Source organism: Ananas comosus, linkage group 15 (assembly GCF_001540865.1).
Source record: "Ananas comosus cultivar F153 linkage group 15, ASM154086v1, whole genome shotgun sequence".
Classification (NCBI taxonomy): Eukaryota; Viridiplantae; Streptophyta; class Magnoliopsida; order Poales; family Bromeliaceae; genus Ananas; species Ananas comosus.
In genome coordinates, this window is record NC_033635.1 from 2,630,060 (window position 1) to 2,642,220 (window position 12,161).

The 12,161-nt window shown below is 36.3% G+C and overlaps 1 protein-coding gene across 3 annotated transcripts; it reads left to right on the forward strand.

Moving 5' to 3' along the window:
- Positions 233-5,574, forward strand: LOC109721411 (nuclear transcription factor Y subunit A-7-like). Of its 3 annotated transcripts, XM_020249040.1 has the most exons (7): positions 234-464; positions 2,189-2,256; positions 2,341-2,602; positions 3,122-3,234; positions 3,369-3,440; positions 4,353-4,523; positions 4,934-5,574. In XM_020249040.1, exons 2-7 carry the CDS (start codon positions 2,242-2,244, stop codon positions 5,282-5,284), a joined length of 984 nt encoding a protein of 327 aa, XP_020104629.1. In that variant the 5' UTR covers positions 234-464; positions 2,189-2,241; the 3' UTR covers positions 5,285-5,574. The 3 variants fall into 3 exon arrangements, with proteins under 3 accessions (XP_020104628.1, XP_020104629.1, XP_020104627.1); XM_020249039.1 differs by having other exon boundaries at positions 233-464; positions 2,189-2,584; XM_020249038.1 differs by having other exon boundaries at positions 235-464; positions 2,189-2,602.

The window sequence follows — 12,161 nt, forward strand, 5'->3', positions numbered from 1 at the left end:
ACGCGGCACCAACTCGCTCCGTTACACGCGGCACGTACGTGCCATGAACGGGTGGCACCGCCCGTAATTAACTCCAACTCCAAGGGCATTTTCCAAACCCCGGTAACCCAATCCCCCGTTTAATAAATAAATAAATAAATAAACAGATATAAAAATATTAAAACATAAATAATAAGTAACAATAACAATAATAAAAACAGAGGAGAGAGTAAAAGCAGGGGGAGACGCGGCTCCATTTCCTTTTACTATATGCGAGAGGTGGCGTAGTATATATTTAGCAAAAAAAAAGAAAAAAGAAAAAGGTTTGTTTTGTTAAATACTATTTTATTGAGGATAAAAGAGCAAAAAAACACAGCAAAAGAGACGAAGCAGAGGAGGAGGAGGAGGAGGAGGCAAAGAGAGAGAGAGAGAGAGAGAGAGAGATAAGGGTTTGGAGCGAGAGGGAACATGCTCCCCTTCATAGGGTCTCTTCTTCTTCTTCTTCTTCTTCTTCCTCTTCGCTGCTACTGCCTCTTTATTCACCATTTTGCCACTCACTGTTGTGTGTCTCCTGTGGTCGGTTGACCTTTTGGCCTTCTGGGTCCTTCGCGGTTTCGTTGGGTGTTTTTGGTTCTTGTTTTTGTTTTTGTTTTTGTTTTTGTTTTTTTTTGTGGAGCTCTTTGATCTCCTTTTTGTTTAGATTTTAGATGGTTTTGGAAATGGGTTTTTCATTGTTTGGTCCCTTTTATGAAACACCTGGAATTTTTTGGCTGTGGCTGTTGTTGGAGTTGTTGATTTTTTGTATTTGATTTGAGTTGGTGGATTTTTGGTGTTTGGTATATAACCTGTTTGTGAAACATTATTAGCACCTTCGTTTATTTTTTGGCTTCTGAGGTTGGGATCTTGTGTTTGATTACCTGTTTGTGTTCTTTGGCTTGTTTAAATTTCTAATTTACTATTTTATGACCTTTTTTTACAAAATAAATTAAGGGCAATTTCACAATTAGTTTATTCTTCTTCTTCTTCTTTTTTCTTTTTTTTTTGCACATGAATTATTGCTCTGCAATTTTGGTTGATGCACATTTCCGTAGCTCCCTATTTTTCTCTCAATTATTCGTGCTGCATGTGTATTTTTTTTTGTTTCTCATGTATCAATTATTATCAATTGTTATATATATGAAGCCATAGATTTGTGAATGCATGTTTGTGTTTGGGAAAATTAGATTAGTTCATTATCTTTTCCTAATAAACTTAATATCTTATAGTTAGCAAGATATTACCTGTGTTATTACACAGCTTATGGCCCGAATTAACATGTGAAATCATAATTCAAGTTTTAATTTGTGGAATGCTACTCTTATGTTACTCATTTTCGCGCCCGTTGCATGCTCTCCGGAAATTGGGATGATAATAATTTCTCAATGGATTAGTTATGATAATGATGGGGGAAATTTTCATCTTTGGTGTTTCCGTGTTCGTAGACTACATAATCTCTTGAAATAACCTGTCAGATGGCCTGTTGATTGATATATCGGTCGGTAGATTGATATATTAATTCATCATAATTTTGTATATATACCGGTTTCAGATGTGATTTCCTTAGGATGATACACTTAATATCAGTTTTATTGGCTAGACTAGTGTTATAACATTAGGGGGTATTATCCAAAATTAAAGGTTATGTTTCCCAGCGTATCGGATGCCATAGAAGCTCCTTGCTGTTCTCAGGATTCCCCCGTTTTTCTAAACTTTTCTTTCAAAGATTTGCTCGTGGTAAAATGCTGTTAAATGGGGTTCCAGAGTGTTTGTCGGAGAGAATGCAGAATACATATAATTTGCCGAACTATATGGCACTATTCTGACATATTGTTTGCTTTCGTAAGCCATGTATGGAATGCAAATATATATAATTTTTTCGGGGAACTCGTTAAGTGTTTTAGGTAGATCAACTTTGTTTGTTAGAATTTTACTTCTTAGGATATGTATTTTTGTTGCTTGCCATTTTCTAATGAACTCCTACTGGTCGTTTTAGTTGTGTTATCCTTCCTCGTTCTTAGTGTCCCGCGGTATCAATTGCTTTTGCTGTTACCTGATAAATAAATTCTATTCTAACTAGGTTTGTGCTGGTTCTTGACTTGTCTTTTGGCTGCCGATAATAGCTCAGCATATAAATGTTTGTACTAAAGGATTTGGTGTTTCATATTTGCAGTGTCAAGTAAAAGCACAAATTTCTGAAGAAGCTCAACAGTTTGGAGCAGTGAGATGCCTATTAATAATGTAAAGGCTTTTGATATGCAAAACATTACTGGCAAAGCTACGGAGGGCAGTTCAGTCCATTCAGCATCTATTAATGTTTTACAGAACTGTCAATCTTGGTGGAATTCTTCTAGCATGTTCCACTTTCAGCAACCATCGTATCCCAAGACGTTGTGCGTGAACAAGGAATTCGTGGCAGAACATGGTAATCAGATAAAGCAAGTTGGTCATCAGATGCCCGACCAAGACTCATCGTCAACTCAGTCAACTAGTCAGTCCAATCAAGAAGTTTCCGGAAGAAGCGAAGGTAGCAGCCTAAATGAGCAGCAGCATACTTCAACACAATCTGGTATAAGTTATTCACACGGTACTTATCTTCCTTTGCTACTCAATGTGCTATTTTTAGTTATACATCTCGACCATTAGAAGCTTTTGTAGCTTGTTCTTTTTCTGAAGTTTAGCACACTAATAAGGCTTGATGGTCGGCTTACTTGTTTGTCATTTTTTTCCCCTTTTCCTCACATTCTAACTGCATATCATCTGAAAGACTACAATTAGAGTTGATTTCTTTGATCCTTCAATCCCTTCCTCATATGTCGGGCACATTTGGCTTTGAACAACTATTTTGCTTTGAATAAAAGCACTTTGTGGTATCAGACTGACGGCGCTAGTTACGTTTAGAAATATTGATTGTACATTTGGCTGATTCTAAAACTCAATAGTTCATCATTCTTTCACTTTAGCAATTATCCTCCCAGAATTACATGGATACTTGCACAAAAATGATCCTTGTAGTTATTATTTGAGGTTCCACTTTGCCCTAACAAATCAGGTGTACAAGCTTCTACGCATTGTCATCTAATAATGTTGTTCTTCTCTCACTTAGGTAATGCTGATAGCTATGGAAAGCGGGATGACGGTCAGATGAAGTCAGTGTTATCTTTGGGAAATCCGGAAGCTGCCTTTCCACCTCAGAAACTTGATTATTCCCAGTCTTTCGTAAGTTCATCTAATTTTTCAATCTTTTGAATGTCAGTGAGCGAGCTCTTCAAATCCTTTTTATTCCACATTTTTATAAATTCATTAGTTTGTTCTGCAACAAGTTTCCTAGTCCTCTGCCGTTTCTCTTTCAGGCTTGTGTTCCATACCCTTATGCTGATCCATGCTATGGTAACGTACTGACTGCTTATGGGGCACATGCCATTGTAAGTGTTTCTTTCTTTAGACAAAAAATAAAGATAAAATAAAATAAATCTTGTTCTTTGTAATTGCGAAAGTCGCCATTATGTAATAGAGCACCTCCTTTAATATTTTTCTTTGAAAGTTTGTTATCAACATGAATTTCTAAGCAAACACTACTAGATAGCACTTCTATAGGTAACTAATGATGAACTGATGAAGTAGCAGTTTCATTGGTGAATTAGGTGTCTTTACTATTTTTTCCTCTGCATACCCTTAGAAAGATGCTAATTTATGTTTTTACCGTTTGAAAACTAATGGACACCCTTTCTTCATAAACTAGTGTTGCGCTGTAAGGTTTCACAAATTCAGCTTGTAAGCATCCAATATGTATACTAATAACGTAATTTCTCAGGACTTTGTAATTGATGCTGAAAAATGGTGTGCATCATTTCAGCTGGAAGTCACCTGCAGAATTATAGGTGTTTGATTGAAATAGTTTTCAACTTCTGTTTTTCTCTTACAGTGGATTCCTGTTCTTATTCAGTCTCTTGAGTTGTATTCTTTGCATAGAGCATAGCGTAGTTAGAAGTATAATTTCACTTCAATCTTTCTTGAGTTTTTTAACTGAAAGTTGAAACTGTAGGAAAATGTTCAGCTTATCAAGTTATTAGTTTCTCACTTTTCCGTTTGTATTGTTGGTTAATTTCATTCCTTCTTCTGATATTTGCTGTAATGTTATTATTAGTTTCATTCCTCCTCCCGATATTTGCCTTAATGTCATTAAGCTTCTAAAATTTTCACCTAATCATGAATTTCCCTTAATGTGGCTACTAAATAGGTTGTCGGAGATGCCCACAAGACCTTTGAATGCACCGCACCCATATACTGTTAATGCATACTTACTAGTTATTATCTGTTGTACTGTCTTAAACCAGATTCATCCTCAAATGGTGGGTATGGCACCTTCCACCCGGGTCCCTCTGCCTCTTGAACCTGCCTCCGAAGAACCAATTTATGTGAACGCAAAGCAATATCATGCAATCCTACGAAGGAGACAGCTACGAGCAAAGTTAGAGGCTGAAAATAAACTTGTCAAAAATCGGAAGGTATATAAATTTTGAAGCTTTTTCGTTTTAATTACTTTGTCCAAGTTATCTTGAGATCGAAATAGTAGTTATTTATATTGTGCTAATAGTTTTAAAGAGGGCGCTTTGAGGAAAAGAAGTGATGGGTGCTTGCGATGAGCTGATAATCTATGTTAGATACAATTGGATCGGGGCGCTATATTAGCTATCCCAAAGCTTTTAGTATGTTAACAATGCTCAGAGTCGATGCCTTTTTTTAGATAAGCCCTAGGAAAATACTAGTGCAGTTGAAAAATAGTTTTTAGCAGTTAACTCAGTAATTGGTCTTAGCCTTCAATTTATTTATTTCAGCTATGACTGATCCAAGGGTCCAAATAAGTTAGACTTGGCTGCTTAGGTGTCTTCTCATTGATGCCTGTATCTGTTTCCAGCCTTACCTTCACGAGTCTCGACATCTCCACGCGATGAAGAGAGCTAGAGGATCCGGAGGGCGCTTCCTTAACACAAAACAGCTTCAACAACAGCAGCAGCAGCCGCAGTCGGATAACACAAAGCTATTGGGTTTGAACTTCCTCTCCGAAAACGGCCCGACCGGCTCATCTGCGACTCCGACCAGCTCCGATAGCACAAGCATGTCCAACAGTGGCGGCGTATACATGCAACAGGACAATCTCGGCTTCGCAGCAAGCAATCTCCACTCTCATGCAAGGAGGGGTATTCAAGACGGAAGCAACAAAATTGCCAACGGCGGCTCGCATGTTAGGGTTCCGATCATGAGGTGACATGGAAAACTCGGGGAATGTTGTTTCCTTGGCAATTCATCCTTGGCTCTTATGGTGTTCGGTTACTGCTATTTCTGTTTTATGTGGATATGTAAAACTCATTAGTAGGTTGATCCAAAACTAATAGTTGCAAGTGTTATTAGTGGGAGTGCTTGACATCTCTTATTTTGGACATATTTGTGTTGCGAGAGAAATGCATGCTAAGTGTATCTTTTCTCTCTCTTTCCTGGGATGTTAACAGAACAGATCTTTCGCAGCTTCTAGTATTGTAGATTGTTTATGTTGTTGGATTTGCTCTCTCCTGTTCACATTTTCTCTGCTGCAGATGATGGCTTCAGTTTGTGTGATAACATTTCTAGTCAAAGACCAATCGCACTAGTACTTTTGGATAAAGTTCTTATCAATTGTCTCTTATGCTATTTTATTTTGTTTTTCGGTGCATGTTGTGTGATTTTTCTGATTTTCATTATGCATTTTGAATGTCGGTTGAAGTTTCTTTTTTTTTGTGTCGATCATTTGGGTAACAGTTTTAAACACACCATCAGAGCAAAACTTTTTCTTTTTTCCACCCTTTTAAAGATCAAAGAGAATCTCAACAATTGGTAAAAATTCTTAAGATGTTTTTTAATAAAGATAAATTCAGATTATAACAGCAACATAATTAGGGCCCCACTGACACCATAAATTTTGTCGTTAGTGAGTTGGGTGTCATCACACGTCTCGAATACTATTTATTATTTTGATAATGATAGGTTCAACACATCATCACAACTAAGATTGAAACAAATTGACCGGGTTTACCCCCAATATTTTTCGCAAATTAATTTTCATACATATATTATATTTCAGAGGATCAGATGAGATTTTCAGCTACAAGTTAATTTTTTGGGCTTGATTTTTGGCAATTCTTTACATAAACTAAAATTTGGTTTGTTTTAATGTTTTCAATATTCCTTGTTGTGTAAATTGTAACAAGTCGGTGAAGTAATATTTTTCAGTTTTACTGAAAAATACGAAAGTATATTTCTATATGCTTTTCTATCTATAGACCCTAAGCATCTGATCACAAATACTCTAGTGGTTTCGGTTAAAACCATAATATTTAATTAATTTTCATTTAACATAAAACACTACCATTTTCAAAGAGATTTTATTTTTCTAAATTAAACGGCAATGTCTACACCCGTAGATATTAGCCACATTTTGATTATACGCACCTAACGATTATATCAACTGAAATTTTCAACTTTTTTTTCTTTTATTTTATTTTATTATAGGGAAAAAAAGGTTAAAATCAAACCAGTTTGAAGAAACAAAAACAAAAAGTCAAACCAAACTTGAACTGAAACAGTCGATTCGATTTGATTTGATTCGATTCATTTCCGTTTTTCTGTTTCCTTTATTTTTCCATTATTTGAGAACTCGAAACAGGACAGTAGAAATGTGACATCAAGAAATTTCTGAGTCTGATGCAGAGCTAACAAGGGCAGGTGCACAAGCACCCGCAGGTAGAGCCTCCGCCGACGGGGGCGCAGGTTCCTCTGCCGTTGCAGCGCTGAATGCACTGCGGTCGGCATACATCGGGGGTGCAACCGGCGCTAGTAATGAATTGTTGACACTCTCCTGCTTCGTCGATCGGCTCTGTTACGTCGCTGGACACGAACTCTTTGCATATAGCCTCCTCGACCGTCGGCACCAATGTTGTGTGATCAGCTGAAGAGATTAAAGAAGAACATGAAAACTAGAGGAGATCTTCTGAAAAAACCTAAAGAATTTTCTTGATTAATCTAGGGTGCTTTGGAAGGAACATTTTTTAGCTTGATTTTATGATGATTATTATTATTACTACTAATTTCTACTAAATATGGCTCTTTCCCCCTCTTTTTTTTTTCTTTTTTTTTTTAAATGAAGGCCCAAAAAGATATGTTACCACATATTTTTTTTTGCCGTGGTTGACAACTTGACATTGTTATTTACAGTATAAGAGGAGAAAAGTTTAAAAAGGATTCTGACTTTTTTTGTTTGATTGTTTAGAACATAAAAAAATGGTACTTTTAGCCACCGCGTTACTGAACTAGGCCTAAAGAACGAAGAGAAAAACCGACAAAATATTTGGGTTACTACTTTTTTTTTTTTTTTTTGTTGATATTCTAGTGGACTAATGCAAAAGAAATCAAGAAGATTACCAATCAGATCACCTGATGCAGCCACAACCAAAATCATAAGAAAAAGGGAAGCAGTGAAAAGCTTAGCCATCTCCTTTTAGCAACAAAGTGAAGAGAAATAGTTACCTCAAGTTCCGGATTTTGCTTACAAAATCAAGTTGCAATTTCATGTATTTATTATGCACTCAGATTACATGCATGAAACCAGTGAATTTTGCTATTTATGATGCACATTTAATAAGATTCCAACCAGTGAATTTTGCTATTTTTAGAAGATATTTTCTCATGCTTTGGGGACACATTGGTTGCTTAGGGTGGGCATAAATGGTTCAGTTTAAGAAAATCAAAATAAAAAAAAACAAACCAATTGTGTGGAAAACAAAACTGCGCCTTTTTCTTGCACTCACTCTCATTGATTGGATTTAAGTCGGACCCAAACTGTAGCCAAATCGATACGAGCCATTTTCCTACGAATCACATCGGGTTTACGATTTCGAATCAGAGAGTGACAGTGTGTGTGAATCTACAACAGCACAAGCGAAATTTGTAGTCTAAAAGCATGGCCAAAATATTCTCAGATTTTTCGAAAACTCATGAAAAGTTCACTAATCTTTAATTTGGCTAATGTTTCATTAATATGTGAAAACTAACAACAAATTGCAAAAACTAATATATTGGTTTTATAACTATTATATACACAAATATGTTTTGTATTTATATGTTATTAATATTTTCATTTGTCTATTAACCAAAATATTTCCGAATTACTATATTACTTCATCAAATATGTTCCTAAATACAAAAATTTTAACGATGCCAAACTTGTGCGGCAAAGACAAGCTTGACCTACGATTGAGCACTTCAGCTTTTTTTCGCATCTAATCTTAAAATAAAAAAAAAATTAAATTCTATTCTACATAAACATAAACTTAATTATGAATCAAATTATGTTTCTTCTACCGACCGTCCCTAGAGCAAGTGGCAAAGGACTTGGCGGTTGATATCCGAGACCCAAGTTCGAATCCTAGTTGAATCACATTTCTAGCTAAGTTTATTTCTAAATGAAATAAACGAAGCTGGTAGCGTGCTACCTATCTCTCAAATATATATATATATATATAGAGTCCGGCTACTATACTATCGATAGCACGGAACGCTCCGTGCTACCAAGTTGTTTTCAATGATGCGGCTTTCAAATCGACGATCGGCTCCGTTAGACTTGATCTATACTATTGAAAGTATTTGAAAACTAAATTTCAGATTTTTTTGACATCATTTGACTAGTGATAAAAAAATCTCAAAATTGACAATTTTAACGGCTGATGTGGTGTGTTTGAGAGTTTAACGGTGTAAAACAATCCAAACCCGATGAAAATTTTATAGAAAATTTTTTTCACTATTTAGAATAAGATCAGTATATCTGATCTTGAATTTAAATCTTTTATCATCATTTTTTATGAGATTTTTATTTTCAGCCGTTCACTTTTAGACTACTTGTTTGATAGGTAAATGGTATCGAAAAATTATGAAATTTAGTTTCTAAATACTTTTAATAGTGTAGATCAAGTCTAATGGAACCGATCGTCGATTTGGAAGCCGCATCATCGAAAACAACTTAGTAGCACGGAGCACTCCGTGCTACCGATAGTATAGTAGCCTAGCTCTCTTTCTCTCTCTCTCTCTCTCTCTCTCTCTTTCTATATATATATATATATATATGCTTATGGAAGCACGGAGGGCTCCGTGCTTCCACTTTGTTTTCGATGTTCGGACTTTCGAATCGACGATCGGCTCCGTTAGACTTGATCTAGAGTATTTGAAGTATCTAGAAAATAAATTTTGCAATTTTTCGATATCATTTGCCTGGGGGGAGAAGGGTGTTGAATCCCGTGCCAACGGAGGTGAGGACGGCGTCTTGTGGCGGGCAGCTCCAAACGAGGGGAAGGGCGGGTCGCTCACGAGGCCGGTGTGCGATGCAGTTGACGTCCCGCCCGGGTAGGTGGTAAAGCAGGTGTGGCGCGACGCGGAGGCAAGTAGAGGCAACGTCACGCGCCGGAAGGAGAGGACTCGAAAAGTCTCAGGAAAGCTGAAGTTACGACTTAAAAGGTGGAAAATGGAGGAAATACCAAGCAAAGCTTAGCTAGCTAACTAACTACACCAAACTTAGAAAGCTAACCCCAAAACCTCGGGATCTAAACAGGGATCCCAAGCTTGTCCACCTGCCGCTCCTGCTGCTAAGCGTCCGCCTCAAGTTGACGGGGAAAACACGACTCCTAAAGCTAAAGTCACCCCGAAACAACGTTGTAGTTACTGCTCGTGGTGCAACTCCGATTTTTACCCCATAAACGAAAGAAAAAGCTACCAAATCTCCACATAACTTAGCTAAAGGGATTGGCTTATCCACAATAGAATGTTAATGACGTTATAGTGGTGGTATCCTGAAGGATAGACAGAATTTATTCGGGGTAAAAAAAGAATGAGAATAGTATCAAACCAAATCGCATCTAGAGAGAGAGAAAAAAAAATTATCAACATAACGAACGATACAAAAAACAAAACTAATAAACTCAAAAACTTACTTTTTAGACTATCAAGCAAAAACGGCGGTTGGTATATTTCAGAGGAAAAACAGGGGTAGTCAAACAAATTAAACAACTCCAAAGGGATAAAAATAAAAAGGTACCTTTTTAATGACGCTCCAACTTAGGGTTCTTTATACGAACAGTAACTTAAGAGTGAAGATCAACACATACAACCATAACTACCCTCCTTCCTATATTTTTTCTTTTTTTTTTTTAGGGACTCCTACAAGTTTACCTTCAGTTTTGACAACCTGTAAAAAGAAACCCCAACTAGTGGTTCGTGTTTCTCTTAATCATACGTGGAGCTGTATTGTGTTTTATCTATATCACGGGTGATAGTATGACCTACTAGTGACCAGTTTGTTTAGTTCAAGGAGTTCCCCAACAAAAGACTCAGGACGTTTACCTTAGGGTATTCTGACATTACGAGAATTCAAAATTTAGTAACTAGTAGAGGTGATTTTCAACCTAGTAGTTTCAACTTACTAGGTTAAATTAAAGAAATTGTACATAAAAGGATAGGAGGAGTGACGAACGTACTATGGAAGTATGGTTATGTAATACCGGTTTATGGTTACAGTAAAGTGATTACGTAGAGACGGTAGCACGTTATCAATATTTCTTTTATTTCCGGAACACAAGACGAAAGGATGTAATGTCTGTGTTACAGTTTCGAAGGTATTTCGTGACATAATCAACAACCAAGCTAATTCAAACTCGTAAAACCTTCTACACTAACTCAAGAAAGTTAACTACCAGCGATCAACCCAACAGGACACAATAGTTTCAGCAGGACACAATAGTTTCATCGAGAGTTGGAGTTACCGAGAAAACACATACAATGGATAGACTACAGTGGGTCAAAAACTAGTACCCTACCTTTGCTCAAAGGTTCTATTTTCTCTACCTAGTTGTGAAAATCCTTAAACGTCACGTAAAACCCTAGTGAGCTAACAAAGTTAACATCCAACATTTTCCTTTCCAAATATTTTTCATCTCTTCCCGTACTATAGACATTAGGTGATTAGGATATAAGTATAAGGTGACGATATTGGTTATTTAACAAGGAGAAATCGTGGATGACAAACTAGAGACAATTACACGTTTTGTTCTAATGACTCAACACTAGTAAGAAAATAACTTACGATCATACCATGAAATAAGAAAGAGAACACTTTATTGAACACGAGAGGTTGCAGTTGTTTCGATTAAGAGTGGATACTTAGGATAAATAGATCCGGTAAACCTAATCCTTGTACCCTGGACCAACTAAGAATAGGTCAAACGTAACCGATTTGAGGTGTGAAGAGCTCGGTGTTTACACTAACAAAGAATAAAGAATTGGTAAAAGATTTGATAACAACGGTTAGGGTACTTAGTAATAAAGATTATTGTATATTAATGATATGATTAGTTCTATATATATATATATATATATATATATATATATATATATATATATATATATATATATATATATCTTGATCCGATTATATGATAATTATCATGGTTCAGTAACCACGATGGTTCAAAAACCAGTAACCTAATTCTCTACACGCCAACCCTACTACACCCGGGGGATCCCAACTCACCCATCAACCAACTTATCATACTAGATTACCCACTTTTACTAGTTTTCCCATCTAGATTGCCGCCTTTTGAACCATCGTGTTTCACGAAGCACGATAATTATCGTATCATCGGCCTGATATATATATATATATATATATATCTCACCCGACCATACGAATACCTTCGTGCCTCCGGAGGCACGAAGGTTCAATAAAAGCTACAAGCCTGAAAGCTTAGCTGCTAGCCGAGGCAATCTCAACTAGATCTCATAAACTTCATGGATCTTTTATTTAAAACGCTAAAAAGCTATAGTAAACGGATCACTAGTTTCCCCGAGTTTTAGTTATTAAAATTGCCGGCACCACTCGGCCAACGTTCAAATTGCCACATCTTTATAGGTTTAGTGTACTTTAAAACTATCTTTTAAGAAATATGGTATATTTTGTTCTAGTTATTGAAATTAGATTTTAAAATTACAGTATAGTAGTATAAAACATTCTAAAGATAAAAGTCGGCTAAAAATAAAAGTCAGCAACTAAAACTCCGTGAAGTTAATGA